Source organism: Vitis vinifera, chromosome 19 (genome assembly GCF_030704535.1).
Source record: "Vitis vinifera cultivar Pinot Noir 40024 chromosome 19, ASM3070453v1".
NCBI classification, from domain to species: domain Eukaryota; kingdom Viridiplantae; phylum Streptophyta; class Magnoliopsida; order Vitales; family Vitaceae; genus Vitis; species Vitis vinifera.
The window spans coordinates 8627756-8647999 of record NC_081823.1 but is presented as its reverse complement, the minus strand read 5'-3'; the positions used below and the strand labels follow the sequence as shown (position 1 = coordinate 8647999).

The 20244-nt window shown below is 35.3% G+C and overlaps 2 protein-coding genes across 3 annotated transcripts; one reads left to right on the top strand and one right to left on the bottom strand.

Moving 5' to 3' along the window:
- Window positions 1-211: 211 nt before the first annotated feature.
- Window positions 212-2226, top strand: LOC100249765 (probable pectate lyase 22). Its single transcript, XM_002265693.4, has 4 exons — window positions 212-341; window positions 458-1204; window positions 1302-1440; window positions 1833-2226. The coding sequence occupies exons 1-4, from the start codon at window positions 244-246 to the stop codon at window positions 2055-2057; spliced, it is 1209 nt and encodes a 402-aa protein (XP_002265729.1). The 5' UTR covers window positions 212-243; the 3' UTR covers window positions 2058-2226.
- LOC100254897 (inactive beta-amylase 4, chloroplastic) lies at window positions 2208-19873 on the bottom strand. Of its 2 annotated transcripts, XM_002265662.4 has the most exons (10): window positions 19520-19873; window positions 15745-15873; window positions 15091-15340; window positions 14500-14720; window positions 14346-14423; window positions 14108-14267; window positions 5065-5318; window positions 4406-4475; window positions 3435-3503; window positions 2208-2511 (listed from the first exon to the last, which is right to left on the bottom strand). In XM_002265662.4, the coding sequence occupies exons 1-10, from the start codon at window positions 19702-19704 to the stop codon at window positions 2359-2361; spliced, it is 1569 nt and encodes a 522-aa protein (XP_002265698.1). In that variant the 5' UTR covers window positions 19705-19873; the 3' UTR covers window positions 2208-2358. The 2 variants fall into 2 exon arrangements, with proteins under 2 accessions (XP_002265698.1, XP_059591147.1); XM_059735164.1 differs by lacking the exon at window positions 2208-2511 and having other exon boundaries at window positions 4406-4467; window positions 19520-19821.
- Between the last annotated feature and the right edge of the window lie 371 nt (window positions 19874-20244).

Sequence of the window (20244 nt, the reverse complement as noted above, 5' to 3'; positions counted from 1 at the left end):
GTTCATTAAATTCCTACACTCTGCTTCAGTTTGCAGAAGTTTTAAAAACTGGAAATTTAATACCAATCCAACAGCTTTAACAAGCTCTTGAATTTTCCACCTAATTTTTTCACTCTCATTCATCTATGGAGCTCTCTGCTTTTGTACCTATATCCCAGTCACCACTCTCATTTTCAGAGCTTCTGCACCTTGGGTTTTTTCTATATAAAATGACGGCCATTCACCAACCATTTTCGTCTAAGAATGTCAACCTTGTCACTCTCCTTCCTTGTGATTCTCTTATATGTCTCTACTGCATACTCTGCACGTCTCCTACCGCTAGAATCAGAAGCAACAACATGGTGAGTGTTTTTGTTCTGATTCAATTGTGTTTTTTTTTTTCCAACAGCTGAAAATGCTGTTGGGAATGTGGGGTATTGTGTGGTTTGAACACTTAAGCTTTGTGTTGAACTTACAGGAGCTCAAGAGGAGGAAGTTTGAGAACGCAGCTTGATGAAGTATCATGTAGAACTGGGAACCCCATTGATGATTGCTGGAGGTGTGACCCTGACTGGGAAACCAACAGAAAGATGCTAGCAGACTGTGGTGTAGGGTTCGGGCGCAATGCCATTGGCGGTCGAGATGGTGAGCTTTACGTTGTCACTGATTCAGGCAACGACGACCCTGCCAACCCAATCCCAGGCACACTCAGACATGCTGTCATCCAATACGTGCCGCTGTGGATAGTGTTTGATCATGACATGGTCATCAACCTGAAGGAAGAGCTCATCATGAACTCTTACAAGACAATAGATGGGAGGGGATTCAACATCCAAATAGCCAATGGGGCCTGCATAACCATACAAAACGTGAGCAACATCATCATACATGGTGTCTACATACATGGTTGTGTGCCAACTGGGAACGCCATCGTGAGGGACAGGCCGGATCATTATGGGATGAGAGGGATGTCAGATGGGGATGGGATATCGATATTTGGAGGAACGGATATATGGATTGATCATTGTACCCTAGCTGATTGCTACGACGGACTCATTGATGCAGTGTATGGATCTAAATCAATAACCATCTCAAACAACTACATGTTGAATCACAATGAAGCCATGCTCATGGGGCATAGTGATGACTTCCTTGCTGACAAGAATATGCAGGTCACAATTGCCTTCAATTACTTTGGGGAAGGCCTAGTTCAAAGAATGCCCAGGTAACTGAATTAACTACCATTCTGGTAAGGTGTTTTTCTTTCCCTCCCTTTTGGAAATAGTTCTGAGCACAAGTGTGTAACTTTTGAACTCTTGCAGGTGCAGACATGGGTATTTCCATATTGTAAATAATGTATACACTGATTGGGAAATGTATGCAATTGGTGGAAGTGCCAATCCAACAATCAACAGCCAAGGAAATGTCTTCATTGCAAGGGATGACAATTCTACCAAGGAGGTAAATTTCAAGATCAAACAATACAACTTAACAAATAGTAAAACTATTCTATCATTTATTTTCCAAGTTGAAAGGGCATGGTTTGGAAGAGATGATAAAATTAGTTTTTCAAACTATCATCTAAATTTCAAGGTAGTGTTCTTAGTAGTTGACTATGGGTTAATTGTAATCCATCCCTTTCAAGGTAGCAAGAGCTACAAAACAGAGGAGCAGAAAATTCAGAAAGATCAAGCCATTGAGTGCCAAATCACTTATAATTTTTTGCCTAAAGCAAACTGAATGGGATTTTGAAAGGTCACTTACCCGCTAGAAGACCAACTTTGAACTGCAGCCAGTCTAATGGATTCTATACCTACTTTCTCATGTCCCAACCAAATTTACTTCACTTTCAGGTGACCAAACGTGAAAGCCTCTTGGGATATGAAGAGTGGAAGGACTGGAATTGGAGATCAGATGGAGATTTGATGTTGAATGGTGCTTACTTTAGAGCTTCTGGAGAAGAAGCACCTGCAAGTTACTCAAAAGCATCGAGCATGGTAGCAAGACCAGCTTCACTTTTAACATATATCACTGCATCTGCTGGAGTTCTCAATTGTAAGATAGGCTATGCATGCTAAAATCCAGCCCAAGAAGATATCCAGTTTCATTTTTTTTCTTCCTTTCTTTTTTTTGGTGTAAACTAGAATTATAAATTAAAAAAAAAAAATCAATTGTGTTTAAGTAAATGTCTAAAATTCATTCAATTTTGTTATGTGTGAAGAAAAGGAAAAAAAAAATTATTGGCTATATTCATGATGGTGAAAGTTACAGAAGCTTTTATATTCACCCTCTAAGGAAAAATGCAGGGAGATTATTCTTGGTAATTTGGTAACACCACAATGTTAAGTGGTTAAATGCTTAAATGGCTTTAAAGTTATTTTACATGTCTGTGCTCATCTTTCTCACAAATGGGACAAAGTTATTCCAATTTTCAGCCCTGAAAATCTTCTCATTCATTCTGAAATAAGTAAATGATCTTACTGCTTCTGCCTGTGGATGGTAACAGTTTGCATGTATTTGCCATAATCCAGCCTGCATTAACAAACAATCACATTTTACTTTCTAAAACAAAAGATGGGAGCAAAGAGAGAATAAAAAATAAGAAAGTATATCAATTTATGAAAACAAAGGTGATTTTGATGTTAAAATCCAAAAGAAATTTATTTAGGCTTTTTTCGGATAAAATCCAGGAATAACAGTGGAATTTTCACAAATCAAGCTTTCTTGACCATAGCTTCTCAACAATGTTGTGTTATGTCCAACTGATGTGACACTGGAGTACCACACCAATATTTACGATCATGCATAATATGAATAAGATATAAAAATTGTAACTTGTTCCTCATCCTGATAGTTCTATTGCTGTTTGTTCTCCTTTCTAAATAATTATATTATTGAGCCAACAGGCCTAACATAATCACATCTGACCCCACCATGCGGTTTCACTAATACCCACAGGAAGATTGAACTCCTGACCTCTTTGCAGTAACATGTCTACCATTAATTGGGACTCTATCCTCCTAAAAGAATATAAGCCGCCTCCAGAAGGTATTGCACAAGGATATTTCTTAATGGTCTGATTTTCTCTTGCCTATAAAACAAATACTTCTAAGCAACCGCACAACCAGACAAATGCAAAGTAATAACTAAAAGGGTACCAGTAGCAATCAGTTTTGGGATTTTTTTTTTCACTTTTTAATTCCATTTTTATACTGCATTGTGCTTTTAACATCATAATAATTCTGACTAGTTTATAATCATTACTGAGATTCTCCTTGAATCAGTCATGTCTTTCATGAAGAAGTGGATCAAAATAGAGGAACTCCAAAAAGGTCAGAACATGTTGGTTATAAATTGGATAATACCAAAAAAGAAAAAAAAAACCTGTTTCAAAGCCAGATTGAACTGGCAAAACATGGTGTTAAAAATTGTAGGGAGAAAATGGTAATGCCTACCTTATCAAACCGTTCATTGGTATTTCTTCCTGTCAAATGTACTATCCTTTTCTTCGACACGGTCCATATCTGGGTTTAATGAAAATCAACTCAGTGGAAGTAGAATAAATCGATGTAAGAGAACTGCAAGAATGATACAGGCTCTAATAATTTAACGTGTCATAAAACATACTCAACAATCTTGCATTACAATACTTATAACACGTGAAGAACAATTAACATTTCTATTTGAATGGAAATACAGTTTCCAAAGGCAATTATAGCAGTAAAGGAGGTGTATTGAAAAGGAATAGGTGTTTTGCTAAAGAGAATTTGGTGTCCTGAGATTTTGGACATATGGAAAGCAATTGAGAAAAATAACTCGGAAAGCAATTGGTACACCAATTGAAATAAATAAATAAAATTTTATCTGGTGTTAGAAATTGATTGGAAAACACTGACACCAAAATTGCATTTGTATCCATGTATATCTTAGAAAAAAGTTACAATGAAGATTCATCAAAAAATAAAAAGATAGAAATTAGAAAAGGAAACTAGGAATATTAAATGTTATACAAGATAAGAGTTATATCTCACAGATGATCTTATGGTTCTCTATTTTGAGAGGGTGTGAACATTATCATTTATTACAACCTAGCAAATGTTTGTATGCCAAATCTCAATGCCTTTTGATTGGAAGTGCAAAATATGGGAAGTTCAACAAGGGAAACAAAAATAGTAGAATAGAAGGGAAACAAGCAAGTCAGACGGTTGCTGCAATTTCCAACCAGTGTCTCAAACGTGGGATGTCCAGTATACAAACAAAAGTTGACAAACTTTAGATATCAACTTCCTTAATTGATAATGAGATGCAATTTACTTACAAGGACACTATATATTTGTATTTAAGCGGTATGAAGAATGGGATGAATAAGCTACAGCCCTTAACCTAAGAAAAGAAGAAATCTCGATTAATTAAAAAGAATTCATACCTGCTGGAGCAATCTTTCTGGACTGCAAAGATAGGTTGGCGGGGTTTCATTGTCCATCATTTCTAAACAGCTAAAAGAAAAGATTCAAAATGAGAAAGCCAGAAGAGATAGATATCATCTTATCAGACAAAGGAGATAGATTTCACAATCATACAGTTTGTGTGATTTACAAGCAGAATATAGGCAAATATAAAACTCACAGTAAAGTTATTTCTATCTTGTGGTTTTCCATAGAAAAGAAATGGGAAAAACATCTGACAAATGCTGCTTTCTAGATCTAAAAAATCCAATAGACACTTTTCCCTTTACCATTTTTCTTCAATTAATCCAAAAGTAAGTCATCAACTAGGTAGTAAGTTTGAACCAACCAATCTTCACTGAGGTTGCAAAGCCAGGTCCACAGATGACCACTAGCGTGTAGCATGTCCATTATTCTTAGCACAGCATTCCCAGTAGACTGTTCTAATCTTCTAGTACAGTGCATTGCATTAAACAAATACATACATAAATACATATATATATATATATATATATATATATATATAGATGGATAGATGGATGGATGAATATAGATATATAAAGATGATATATAGATGGATAGCTAGATAGATAGAGATAGAGAGAGAGTGTGTAAAGAAACTTCAGGATTAGAGTCTCACGAAATATGCAAAGCAGCTCCATGACGAGACAACATTGAAGCCACAGGATCATAACCATCCCTTAGAGCAGTATTGTAGTAACCAGCAGTAAGTTCAGCAGGGTGTGATAGTGTATGGTACCACCAATATATTCCACCAATTTTGGCCACTAATAAAACAGAACTTTTCTTGCTTTCTTGATATTTCTTCAACATATTTGCAGCCTTTGTAAGAATAGCATCCGCATGACGGATCAGCCTACCACTGTACCATTCCTACAAAGAGGTGCAATTGTCAATTTTTTTCTTGCTTCATGCAACATGGTCCATAAATGATAAATCAGTTCTCACATTCCTCTGGTGCCGGCTACCAAAATGGATTTATGCCCACTTTGAAGAAATAAGCACAGGTCATTTCTCCCAATCCCATATTCCATGATTACAACAAAGCAGGAATATTACACATTTGTTCCTAATTAAGGGTATACGCTTGGTAAAACACAATGCTTAATGCTTAATAACTTGAGATGACTTTCAATTAAATTATGCTTAATTAGATGTTTGGTAAAACTTAATACTAAATGATTTAAGATGACTTTGAGTTAGTTGTTGACTTAAAAACTTATTACCTAATTCTTAGGTTAAGATTGTTTGCTAAAACCAACTTAAAATTTTTTCTAAATATTAAAATAGCAGATTTACCCTCGTCGATATTAAGTAATGAGGCTATAAAAGAGAAATAAGGAAAGAAAGAGACATTGACTACAAGGCAAAGGATCTTCGGAATTTAAAACAAAAAAATGTAAATTATTTTGACTTATTATCTCAAGTCATTTTCAACTTTAAGTTATAAAATTAGTTATTTTATCAAACACAGTAGGAGTTGTTTGTTTTTTGACTTAAGTCTTATAGCAAGTTACTTAAGATTTGAGACATTTTTAAAGTTGTTTATTTTTAACTTATCACTTTTTTTAAGATAATTTTGTCCTAATTAAGAAAGTCAATTTTTTTTTACTTTTATCTTAATGGAAAAAGTCATCTTTTTTTCTTTTCTCTTTTCAACTTAACTTTATTATAATACTCAAATCTAATTCCTCACACAAAATAAAACAAAATTCATTTTTGAAAATTTTAGATATCTTTTGTTTTAAAAACAAATTAAGATACATCACTTTTATGCAACGTGAATGAGAAATGAATTTAATATAAATTAGCAAAATTATGATCAAGAAAAAATCGCATATGACTAGAACATGTTTTGCCCTTGAGGCTTGACTAAAGTGATGAAGGATTAGGAGGTTTGTGGGATGTTCCAGGTTCCAGTCCAAATGGGGACAAAAATTTACCTATAAAGAAATGATTTTATTTTTGTTCTTTTTTTTTTCATTTCTCAAGAAAATTTAAATCTAGAATTTTCTCATGATTAGTTACTTAAAAAATGAAACTAACAACATAAAAATTACTCAATTTGGATGAAAATTATTTTAAAATAATTTCACAAAATTCAACAATCGAAATTGAAATCAAAATTCTACCACATGAAGCCATTATTTTTCCCTTATAATTCATCCAATTCTCAACAAAATTAAATTCCATAAATTTAGGTAAATTTCTCATTGAACACTAAAAATCATAAAATTTAAATTAAAAATAACTGTATTGCAAATTTTCAAGATTCAACCTTTTACTACACTACACTACAAAACCAAAATAAATTAACAATCATCAATTCTAATGAATTTTTTTAATTAGAACTTCAAAACATAATTCACACTTATTTAGTTATCTACTAGAATCAACAATTCTAATTAATTTTGAGCTGACGACAGTCATGCACCACCTACTTCTGCATTCCCAATGGCATCCCTCTCTTTCAAGACGAAAAGTACAAAGTAAGAAATTGCTACTTTTCCTCCAATTAAAATTTAAAAAATTAATGAATTTCTCAACAACTTAACACATATTTTAATTACAAATCAATATATCCAAAGATACACTACATAAAAAACAAATGTTAATTTAGAAAACTTCTAACATTCTCTTAACAACCAAGCACAATTAGAAATTCTAATTATCATCCAATTACCAATTTCCTACTAATTACATAATTAATAATTATAAATTTTTATTATCGTAATAAATTATGATATCTTAGGACATTTGGAAATATATTAAACTATTTTTTTTTCAAATTATTACTTTTTAAATTAAAATAAAAAGAAATAGAAGAATTAATTTTACAAATGTTTTAAATATATAAAAATAAATAGATTTAACACTTAACAATATTCAAACATTAATAAAAACAAACAACTTAACACTTAACAACATTAAAACACTAATAAAAAATAAACAAACACTTAATGATATTTAGCTCTATTCAAATTTAAATCAAATCCAAATCTATTTAGATTTCAAAAAAAAAAACAAACGAACACCACCTTAATATACTAAATGACTTGTATTAAGTCATTAAGTTATTAGGTCATAGTAAATCATAAAGCACAATTACTAAACATCCTCTTAAATTAACTTAAAACTCATTACTTAATTCTTAGTTCAAGTATTAAGGTTATTTAGTAAAACCAACTTAAACTTTTTCTAATATTAAATTAACATATCCTCATTAATATTAAAAAATGGATTTTGTTTATCAAAACTTCGTATTAAAAAGTATTTTAAAAGCATATGAAGTTACATAAATAACTAAAAAAAAATAACTTATCATAAAAAAATACACCACATAATATACTACAATAATACCAAAAGATCAAAAAAATATTTATAATTCTACTTACATAAAATCAATTAAAATTTGTAATTTGACAAATTCCCTAAATATAAAAATATTTGGCATATTACTTTAATATGTCAAATATTAAAGTAAGAATGAGTACTGCTAGAGATGGAAGAATTCTTCTGGTTGAGCTCAATTGTTGAAGCCAAGGGAGGTTGCTGAAAGGGAGGAAATCACATATGGGTAATTATGGCAAAATATATTTGAGGAGAAAAGTTATTTATTTGACTTCTTACTTTAAGTCATTTTAATTTTAAGTTGCAATATTAAGTTATTTTAATAAATATATTTATGTGTTTATTGACTTAAAATAAGTTAATAATTATATGAAGTTGTTGAAAGAGACAGAGAGAAAACCTTAATTCTCATTCATATGATTAACTTCTTACAATAAAGAAATATATATACAAGGCTAGGTTGAACTAACTACCATATATGTGACATATATTATGAAAGGAAAAAAATATTGTACACTATAAATACATTATATTCAACACTCCCCCTCAAGGTGGAGCATATATGTCATATGCACCAAGCTTGTTACAAATGTATTTAATCCTAGGATCTCTGAGAGATTTAGTGAAGATGTCTGCTAGTTGATCATATGTATTAACAACACTTGTAGCAACACACCCTGATGCGATCTTCTCTCTAATGAAGTGACAGTCAACTTCAATATGTTTGGTCCTTTCATGAAAGATTGGATTAGATGCAATATGTAATGTGGCCTGATTGTCACAGACTAGCTTTATCTATTCATATTTTCCAAATCTCAATTCTTGAAGGAGTTGCCTCAACCATATGTGTTCACATGTTGCCAAATCCATAGCTCGATACTCAGCTTCGACGCTTGATCTGGCCACTACATCTTGTTTCTTACTCTTTCAAGATATTAAGTTACCTCCAATAAAAACACAATACCCTGAGGTGGAACGCCTATCTGAGGGTGAACCAGCCCAGTCTGCATCTGTGTAACCAACAATTTAGGTATGGCCCTTGTCTTCATACAACATACCTTGGTCTGGTGTTCCTTTAATATATCGAAAAATGCGGATCACAACATCCCAATGGTTGTCACATGGTGACTATAGAAATTGACTAACCACACTCATAAGAAAAGAGATGTCTAGCCGAGTGATGGTGAGGCAGTTCAGTTTGCCTACAATTCATCGATATCTCCCAAGATCTCTTAGAGGCTCCCCCTGTCCTGGTACAAGTTTGACATTTGGATTCATAGGAGTGTTAATAGGTTTACATTCTAACATACATGTTTCTTCCAAGATGTCTAAGACATACTTCCTTTGTAACATAACCACACCTAAACTGGATTAAGCTATTTCAAGTCCCAGAAAGTACTTGAGTTTACCCAAGTCTTTGGTTTGAAAGTGGTTGAAAATGTGTTGCTTTAGTCTTTGGATACCCTCTTGATCACTGCCTGTAATGACAATGTCATCCACATAAACTACCAAATAGATGCACTGACTCAAAGAGTTATGATGATAGATAACTGAATGATCTGTTTCACTCCGAAGCATTCCAAACTCTTGAACAACTGAACTAAAACGCCCAAACCATGCCCAAGGAGACTATTTCAAGCCATATAGAGAGCGGCGTAACTTGCACACTAAACCAAACTCCCCCTGAGCAACAAAACCAGGTGGTTGCTCCATATACACTTCCTCGAGAAGTTCACCATGAAGGAAAGCATTCTTAATATCCAACTGATAAAAAGGTCAATGACACATAGCTGCCATGGAGAGAAATAAGCGAACAGAAGCAATCTTGGCAACAGGAGAGAAGGTGTCACCATAGTCACAACCATAAATCTGAGTATAACCTTTAGCAACCAAGCAGACCTTAAGGCGATCAACCTGACCATCAAGACCAACTTTAACAGTGTAGACCCAACAACATCCAACTGTAAATTTACCAGGAGGTAAAGAAACAAAATCTCATGTGCCTTTGGAGTGCAGAGCAGTCATTTCATCAACCATTGTCTGTCGCCACCCAAGATGAGAAAGTGTCTCATTAGTGCTCTTAGGAAGAGAAACAGAGGATAAAGTAGAGACAAAGGCAGAATAGGATGAAGATAATCGATGGTAGCTCAAAAAATTATATATAGGATGAGGATTACGAGTAGATCGATTACCTTTCCGAAGAGCAATAGGCAAATGGTCAGTAGATGACAGAGCCGGGGTAGAAAAAATAGGTGGGATAGGAGGTGAGTCATCAGGTACCTCAGCTGAAGAGAGAGGAGGAGCAACAGCACGATGTCGACGATGATAAACCTGAAGAGGACGAGAGAGCGCATCTGAAGGGGGGGATATATAGGGAAGTGGCAATACTTCATAAATGGGAAGAGATTCAGAGAATGAGAAGAATGGAGAGTCCTCAAAGAATGTGACATCAGCGGAGAGAAAATAACGATGAGTGTCAAGGGAATAACAACGATAGCCCTTTTGAAGTCGAGAGTATCCCAAGAAGATGCATTTCGTAGCCTTGGCGGAAAGCTTGTCCTGTCCAGATGTGAGAGTATGAACAAAACAAGTACAGCCAAAGACACGAGGAGGAAGGAAATAAAGAGGTTGGGTAGGAAAAATGATGGAATGAGGGATTTAGTCATGTAATATAGATGAGGGCATATGATTAATCAAGCAACAAGCTGTAAGAACAGCATCCCCCCAAAAACGAAAAGGAACATGACTATGGAAAATGAGGATACGAGCTGTCTCAACAAGATGTCGATTTTTACGTTCAGCAACCCCATTTTGTTGAAGAGTATGAGCACAAGATGACTGATGGAGGATCCCATGTTAGGACATAAAAGAAGTAAAGGGTGTAGAAAAATATTCTCAAGCATTATCATTGCGTAACACTTGAATAGAAACATTGAATTGTGTTTGGATTTCAGCATAAAATTTCTGGAAAATAGAGAATAACTCAGCTCGATTTTTCATGAAAAATAGCCAAGTACATCTTGAATAGTCATCAATGAAAGTGACAAAATACTGAAATCCTAAAGTAAACGCGATTCGACACGGACCCCAAACATTAGTGTGGACAAGTTCAAAAGGAGACTTTGCCCAATTATTCAAACGTTTTGGGAACGAGACACGAGTATGTTTCCCAAGTTGACACACCTCACACGTAAACGACGACAAAGTGGAAAAATGAGGGACCATCTTCTGGAACTTGGAGAGACTAGGATGACCCAGACGACTGTGAATAAGAAGAGGAGCATCGGTGGAAATGCAAGCTGCGGGAGATGAAGGTGATGTGAGGTGATAGAGGCCTTGAGACTCACGCCCTATGCCAATCATCTTCCCCGTACTCCGGTCCTGCAAGATCACAGATTTATCAGAAAAAGTGATAGAATAGTTAAGAGTGCGAGTTATTTTGCTGATAGAAATAAGATTAAAAGAACACTCAGGGGCATAAAGGACAGAATGGAGAGGTAGGGAAGAGAGAGGATGAGCCAAACCAATACCTTTAGCCATAGTTTGGGAACCATTAGCTAAAGTAACAGTAGGTAAGGCAGAGATAGTAGTAATAGAGGAGAAAATGTGTTTATTACCAAAGATATGATCAGATGCTCCAAAATCTAGAATCCATGGGCCAAGAGAAGGAGACTGAGTAAAGCAGACAGAGACATTACCAGTCTGGGCAATAGAAGCAACAGAAGTTGAAGTGGCTGCCTGATATCGAAAATAGGCATCATAATCACTACCAGTAAGGGTGATACTCTGAGATGTGGAGCTCGCAGCGGAGTCAGGTTGAGATAGTAGAGGATCAGATGACTGAGCAATGTGGGCAATGCAAGGAGGCCGTCCATGTAACTGATAACAACGATCTCGAGTGTGACCAAGCTTATTACAATAAGCGCACTAAGGACGTTGTCCTCGACCTCGATTGCCACTACGTCCTCCTCAAGAGTTAGTCTGAGAGGCTAACACAGATGAATCTGAAGGACCATCAGTCGACAAGGTCTGAGTAGAGGAGAGGCGTAAGAGACGAGAGAACACATCATCCAATGATGGTATTGATGGACTAGCAAGAATCTGATCTCGGACAGACTCAAGATCTGGACGAAGGCCAATGAGGGTTAACACCATAAAGAACTTGTCAGTCTGTATTTGTTGAGCTTCAGCACCATTAGTAAAGGGCATCAAAGTTAAGAACTCCTCCTTAAGAGACACAATCCGGCCAATATAAGTAGACAAATCCATATCCTGTTGTCTCACATGAACAATATCAGAAACCACCTTATAAAATCATTGAATATCATTCGTGTATAATCCTTTAGCCTGAGTCCAAAATTTAAAGCAGGTTTTGTAGGCACGAAGATGATGTAAAATTTTGGGATCAACAGATTGCCATAATACGCTGCATAATTGTGCATCGATTTTCTTCCATTGCACTTTGTCAACATCAAGTATAGCATCCTCAGGTGTAACAAGATGATCCTCATAACCTTGTCCCATAAACCAGAGTTCCACGGACGCTGACCAGGAGAGATAATTCTCACTACCAATCAATTTTTTCGATGTGATAGTAGGAGATCCAGAGATGACGGATGTAAAAATAGGATTTTTAGTCGCCATATCTACTTCACTTGAGATTGAATCACGTTTGGATCGAAGAGAGCCCTAAAGGGAGGTCAGATCATAGCTTTGGAAGAAGAACCTGGTATGTCGGGACCCAAACAAAGGAGAAAAGTGACTGGAGATGAAGAAGAGGCCTTCCCAAGGCACACACAGGTCTCGGCCAAGGAAGGGAGCTATCGTCGGAGGCTAAAAGAGGCTGAAAGAAGAATCGCGGAGGCTGAAATGCCAAAAAAATGGAGAAACAGGGTTCGGAGAGGACTGACGAAGGCTTAGAAGTGCAAGATGGTGCCAGACGAGCCTGCTAGTAGAAGCTCGGCACCTGAAAGTGGGTCACGCGCTGGCGAGTGGGATTCAGGCCGCCGAAGAAAAACGATGCGTGGGAGGCGTGTGGATCAGTTTTTGGCTCCGGTGCGTTGAGAAAAGTTGCAGATCCCCTCTTTGCGCTCCGGATGATGTGGTCGGTGTCGGAAAATATCGCCGGAAAAATATTAACGGTGATGAGGGTTTTCTGACCACAATATGGCTAACCGAAAAGCTTTAGGAGATGGAAAAGGTGACCGAAATGAAACACGGTCACTAGACGGATTCCCGAAATTAATTACACGGGTAAACCAGAAATAATAAAGTTTTCTCCCTTAGCTCTGATACCATGTTGAAAAAGAAAGAGAGAAAACCTTAATTCTCATTCATATGATTAACTTCTTACAATAGAGAAATATATATACAAGGCTAGGTTGAACTAACTACCATATATGTGACCTATATTAAGAAAGGAAAGAAAGATTGTACACTATAAATACATTATATTCAACAGAAGTCATTAAGTTGATATACCAAATTTTATCTAAGTTTTAACTTAATGGGAAACATGAGCTTCAACCATGAAAAATTTTACAAACTATGTTTACTTTAGATCTTTACCATTGCAATAAATAACCACAAAACTATCTTTATGTCTAAGCATTTGATACATTCCAGCATCCTGAAAAGGAATTTTTACTATCCTTCCATACTAGCTCTCTTAATTCTGTTTGACAATAATTGTAAACATCAAATTATATGATTTCTATGAATGTAAAACTATCAAATGGTTAGTTTGCAAAGGCAACTCACCCAACCAACACTCCAACCACCCATCACTACACCATGGGGAGAAAAACTAGGTTCTTCTCAGTAAAATATTGATGTTTTATTTTGCAGATAAGATCTGCATACAAATTATACACTCAAACACAAAGTTGTAGATGAGTGGTAAAATTTGACCCACCATCCCCATTCAGAAGTTTTTGAAATTAATTAATATAATGTTAATTTATGGTGAACCCTACATGTTTTAACTGTAAAGATAATTGTGAATGTTAATATATCACAAGTCAAATATAAAGTTGGAAAATGGTTGTTTTTTTTTTTTTTTTTTTTTTTTTTTTGCACAAAGTTTTCCCATCTCAAATCCCTGTTTTAAGACAATGCAATCTTATTTTTGAAATTAAAAAATAACAATAGCCATTTGTTTATAAATGAAGGTAAAATTTATGGTTGCATCATCAGAGATGGTGTCAAGATGGAAAAACTTTTTACACAAGGTCGTGTTCCACAAAGTTTTAGTTATGCACATTGGTGATACAAAAAAGTTCAAACCAGAAAATTGCACATAGGATACGTACAAGAAAAAAACGACCATAGTCAGAGAGAAAGCTTTCCTGTCCTTCTTCAAAGAAAGGGACCCCAGATGGAAGACTGTTGTAATAACCAGCATTCTGCGGCCCCTTATCTCCCCACTGAGGCTTTCCTTCCTGGCATGCAGCAATCTTCAGGTCCCTCATCCTGTAAGTAAAACAAGCTTTTTAATAGTGACAATCTAAACTGAGTGGATATCACAGGATGAAATAGTATATAACCTACATGTACTTGTCATAACACTGGAATTCACCAATCCCAGGAAATCTCCATCTACCATCACCAAAAGGATGTGCTGGATACCTGCATGTGATCTTCCATAAGATAAAGTCTGCGCCTGCTTCATACCTGTGGATGTGTTACAAATCTGGAAAAGTACCTAAGTTCCCCAGAAGGACCAAGGCCAACACTTATTTCTTCAATCACACTTCCAATAAATGATTCAAATTTATTAATAAAACTGAACATGAAGTCTTCATAACATTGGAGAGCAGTCCGGCCACAAAACAAAGGAAGTTCATCCACCCCTAGTGTAAGATAATCATCATTGGAAAAACCATTTTGGTCTCGATAATAAATATCCTTATTGAGATCTCCAATCTGAAAAGAGAAACATGTACTAGCTTTCATGATCTAGGTTCATGTTCTAAAAAGGATGAAAACAAATATATATTGCCATTAACTGCCACTGTTCTCTCATAAAACTTTCAATGCATAAAATAGCACACATGCAGAGGATAGACCTAGGAAAAGATGAAGATGTAGGATAGTGTACATCGCATAAGACCATTTAAATCTAGAACATTCTCTATGACTTTGAATAAAGCATATGTATCAAACAATCTAGAAAGTTTTGGCACATTGGATGCCAGAGGTCACAAGTCTGATAGTTTGCCCTTGGAGATTTTCAAGGATGTATCAACATAGGAACATTAAATCAACCAGAGATGACCAAGCAAAACAAACATACCTCTACAATCCATAGAGGAAGACTGACACCCCCTTTCACTCTGGACGAGGAGTGCATGTTTGAGTGGAAAGATAAGGCAACATGCAACTTCAACCCTGACTCAGATATCAATTTGAAAAGCTCTTCATAGAGAGACCAATTATATACAAAAGGAGAGAAACGCTCTACAATGCCCCACCAAACCTCAACTGCAATGCCATGGACACCTGCCAACTTGAGTGCTTTTAGAGATATAGTTAAGGCCTTGATTCTGAAACGGCAACAAGCAATGCATAGAGATGTTTTTGTCACCAATACATATTGAAAATAATATACAATTATAGAAAGAGAAGGAGTGTGTGTGTGTGTGTGTGTGTGTGTGTGTGAGAGAGAGAGAGAGAGAGAGAGAGAGATCAAGATTAAAATGGTTTGCATCTTATATTAGGAAATGGCCCCAGTGGTTACCCTAAGCCCATTGCTAGTGCATTCTTTTTTATTTAAAAGAGGTATATGGTGGAAATGGAGGTCATCTCTTAATTCAGGTAGGTCCACCGGTGTTCTAATTGCATCAGAGATTCAACAATCTTTCTCCAACATTCATGGTCAATAGCTTTCTATAACTTTGATGTACACAGTGTTTTAAATGCCTGTCAACTCAAAGCTTAAAAAACTCACCTTCTAATCCTGGGGGCCCCAGAAGTGTCGATGCCAAATGAGTCAACAGGCATCATCACAAAGATGGGTACCCTCTTATGTCCTGGTGTTTCCAATGTTGTGGATCTTGATTTCTCTCGGGCATCCATGCTGCAAGACACAATTAACATGTAACAAATGCTTGTGTAAATGAATATCTTCCCTTCTATTGATACTGATGATATTAATAATAAGTATAAGAGAATGTGTGTTAATTAGAATATTTTACCACAGGTATCTATAAAATCCAGAAATTAGGAAAAAATATTTAAATTGACAGCAATTTATTTTAGACAGAAAGGCATCATGAAGAAATAACAAGTTCAGTACAAGGTCATATTTAAATGCTTATTTGTTAATTGTATACTAGTATCAGGTTCTTAAAGTTTAACTTAAATATCAAAATCAATTACTCCAGCAACCTTAACAAGTATAAGATCAGGGAACTCTGTCCTATAGCTTTAGCCATAAACATGGGGTACAAAAGGATCCGGAAAATGGAGTGAAACAACTTCTATGTCAAATCCACTAGGTTTAGATAGTTCCTAAACATGTACACTATGATTTATGACCAGGCAACATATAAGCAAGGTATGGCTACATAGGATCAAAAGAGTGCTATCCAGAGCATATAGATTCACAATCAACTCAAGTTCCAACCCTTGAGGTTTCTAAAATTTAATCTGAGGCCAATATTAACCTAATATACATTAGAGCTTATTTTGAAAGGTTGACATAAAATAAAATCACGATGTCTCAACCTTAAAAAACCTCATTGCAAGTACTTGGAGTCAGCTAAAGAAATTCTTTTTGGAATTTTCTTTCTCCAAGGCCATACTTTCTGAAACCAGCCATCCTACCAGTGAATTAAGTGTCCTAAAAGCTCTTCATGAAATGTGCATGGTGAGTCCTAGACCTTGTAAAGTTGTTGCCCACAGTTTATCCCCTATGTTAACTCCAAACCAGTGTAAAGTGTTGAAACCTATAATCTACTGCTATGGCGATTGTTGTCTCACACATTACATTTTGATTGTGTATTCCCATGCTTACAAGGTTGCTCCATGACACAATTAAGACCAACACCTTCATTGACCAATGAGAGCAAAGCCAGAGGCAGTAACCCTTGTATATTCTCCTTGCCTATATTCCATAATTTTCTTTCTTTAAAAATAAAAATAAAAAATAAAAAACAACAATCTCATTGTATTAAAATGGCAAGCACATAGAAGGAAGAAAAATCTTTCCAAAATAAACAATAGCTAATCAAAAAGAGAACAGCATGCATGCATTGCTCCTTCAAGAAACAAAACAAACCACATGTAGCTTAAAAAACGAAAAACAATGTACACATGCAGAAAATGTTCTCTACACTTGAGGAGGTAAAAAGTCTCCTGCTTTGCTCCTTGTTTGGCTACATGGTCTGCAACTTAATTAGCCAAGAGTGGAACCCAAGAAAAAGAATATCTCGATTCTATAATAATGCAAGGGCATCCATCAAACTTGCATGAACCTCTCTACCTATTAGATACTCAAGAAATAGCAATTGATGAATCTCCTTCACATTTAGGTTAGAAATACCCAAGTGTTTGGCTCACAGTAAACCTTCCAAGCGAGTAAATATCTCTGCCTCGGTGATCAACCCTCCCACGTAGGTTTAGGGTAAGCCCTCAATACCGCACCACAATGGCCTCTCAACACACCTTCTATGCCTAACTGCCCTAGGCTACTGAAAGAGGATGTCAAAGTTTAGGTTTATTGAACCCTCAGGCGGCAAGACACCAAGGGCAGTCTTCTCACCTAAAACCTCTTAAGGAGCAAAATTGGTCCCAATCTAGTAGAAGAAGGCTCATTGGAGAGCTCATAAAGGCATCAAAAACAGAAAAGAAAAGAGAAGAAAATTCCACAACTCTCTTTGCAACCAAACAAAGCAATCATTGCCTCAAAAATTCCACAATTTTCTTCACAACCAAACAAAACAACCACTACCTCAAAAATTATCATAACAAAAATCAAGCAACAAAATAAAGCAGTTAAACTACACACAAACATACATGCATATACTTACACATGCACACATAAATAATACATATATATTTCCTTATCATTTCATTTGGCTAGTGAAAAATTGCACGGAATAGAAGAAACAAACATCTCCATCTCAAATTTATCATCCTTTACTGGCTGAACTCTCAATGCACTTATATTCTCATCAGTTGAGCAGCAAACTCCATTTCTCACAAATGAAACAAACAAAATTTCTCATCAATTTATAGAAAGATCAAATAAAATAAAAAGAAAAAACAAAATTAAAAACAGAAATAAAAACCTCCAGTAGCCTGAGCTTTCCAAGTTCTCAACACACCTATATAAGGTTCAGTTGTTTAGGTTTCCATTTCTCACAGACCAAAACAATATAATTTTCTGTCCTGTTCCAAAATTTTCTTTGCTCGTAAAATGAACTGAATAGAGCAACCACTGCCTTAAAATTATCATCATAATTTTAAAAAAAAAATGCAATTCAACAGCCATTTCAACTAGATAAGCATACAGGCATATAGATACTAAGTATATTGGAAAAATAACAAATTAAAGTTAACCCTGCACAATAACTTTGCACTAGTATCAAATCCAGCTAAGAGGCTGCATAATGCTTCTTGAAGATAGTTGAAGCCTCCCACTTATGCAAGGGATCATGGCAACTCTATCTTCGGGATTCAACTTAACTCAGACTTTATACTAGTCCTCCTAACTCTTGCACTAATTGGCAAGAACCAAGTACCTCAACCTCTTTTCAAGATATCTGGGAAAATTCTCTTACACAAAAACATCATAATAAAAGATTCTATGATAAATCTTAAGGTAATGTCTGGTTTTGGAAAATTTGAGGGAATACAAGGGAAAGAAAATAGAGATGAAAAGTGGATTGAAAAGAAAAAATGAAGGAAAATAAAAATTAGATTGAAACACGGTGAATTATTTCTAGATAATACTTTAAACTCAATTCACTTATTTTTCCTCCTCTATTTAAAAATTAAATAATTTAAAACTACATAAATTTCTAACTAATTTTAATTTTAATTACGTTTTATTTTCTTTCATATTTGTCACAGTAAAACCAAATATGAGAAAATATTTTTTTTCCTTGGTATTTTATTTCTTTTCTTAGTAATTTCAGGGAACCAAAGATAGCCTAAACGTTTTCATTCAAAAAAGAAATTATTTTCTCTACTTTCCATGTTATAAAAGCTTTCTAAATGTTATATAAATAATGTTTTCTGATTCAAATAACGTTAATTCATGTTAGTAAGCCAGATATATTAATGAAAAAACATGTGTCATTACATGAAACTTTATTGAATCCCGTGGAAATATGTAGTCTCACTGGAAACATATGTAAAATTTTTCAAATCCAGGTAAATAACCAAAAAGACACTCCAGACACCTATTTGCAGAACTTCCTAAAAATCATTACAAGCTATTAAATACCAAAGTTATATGCTTATAAATTAAGCGAACTAATACTGTTCCATTTCTTCCACAGTTTTCTCCGTTTGGTTAGTTAGAGATTGCAGGAAAGCAAAATAAACAAAAAATTTCAACCTCAGATTTCTCTAATTCACCACCTCAAACCTCTCAACAGACTAATATTCGGCTCAGATGAGCTGAGCTCTCCATAATTCCATTTCTGAGAAACTAAAAACAAACAAATTTTGCTTTGTTATCCAAAATTTTCTTGGATCGGAAAATGAGAGTTGACCTGAAAATGCAGTTGTTGGCGGCGATGGATCGCCAAATGAAGAGGCCATTGTGTTTGAAGAGGGGAATCATCGAAACGTTTCGGAGATTTTTTCGGATTCGTGATCTCTTATCGAAACGCGCTCCTCTGAAACCATAGATTCCTCGCTCCGTACACTTGCAAGCGACTCCTCCATTTTCAGCCATTCTACTCTTCGATCTCCCCGCAGAGAGGAGCTAACTTGACTGAATTTTCGTTCATTTCTCGTTCATCCTGGCATCTTGCTTATTTTATTTTTTTTTTTTTTTTATTTTTTATTTTTTTTTTGGCCCTTAGCCCTGGGGTTCTGCTACATTAACTTTTTCTCAAAAAGTTCGCATACAATTTTTATGGATATTACAGACTAGTACGATAAGAGAGGGGTTTAAACAATAAAATCAAAAGTTTTATGGATCTAATTATAAAATAGATGGCGTAAATAAGAAGTAGATAAATGAGATTTGCACTGATAAATGAGACGTGGGGGGGTTTGTCCCGTGAATCACATTTCCGACGTGGAAGTAAGTAGCAATCCACACAAGGGATAAGAAAGAATTCCAAAAATGATTATTTTTGGTAGCGAAACACCTACACACGATTGATTTGGCGTTGCGACAACCAAAGTGCTTTGGTCCCCACAACTCTTGGCTGAGCCCAGAGCCTGTTTATCAATGATTTCGTGTTACAAAAATATTTTTTTTCAGAGA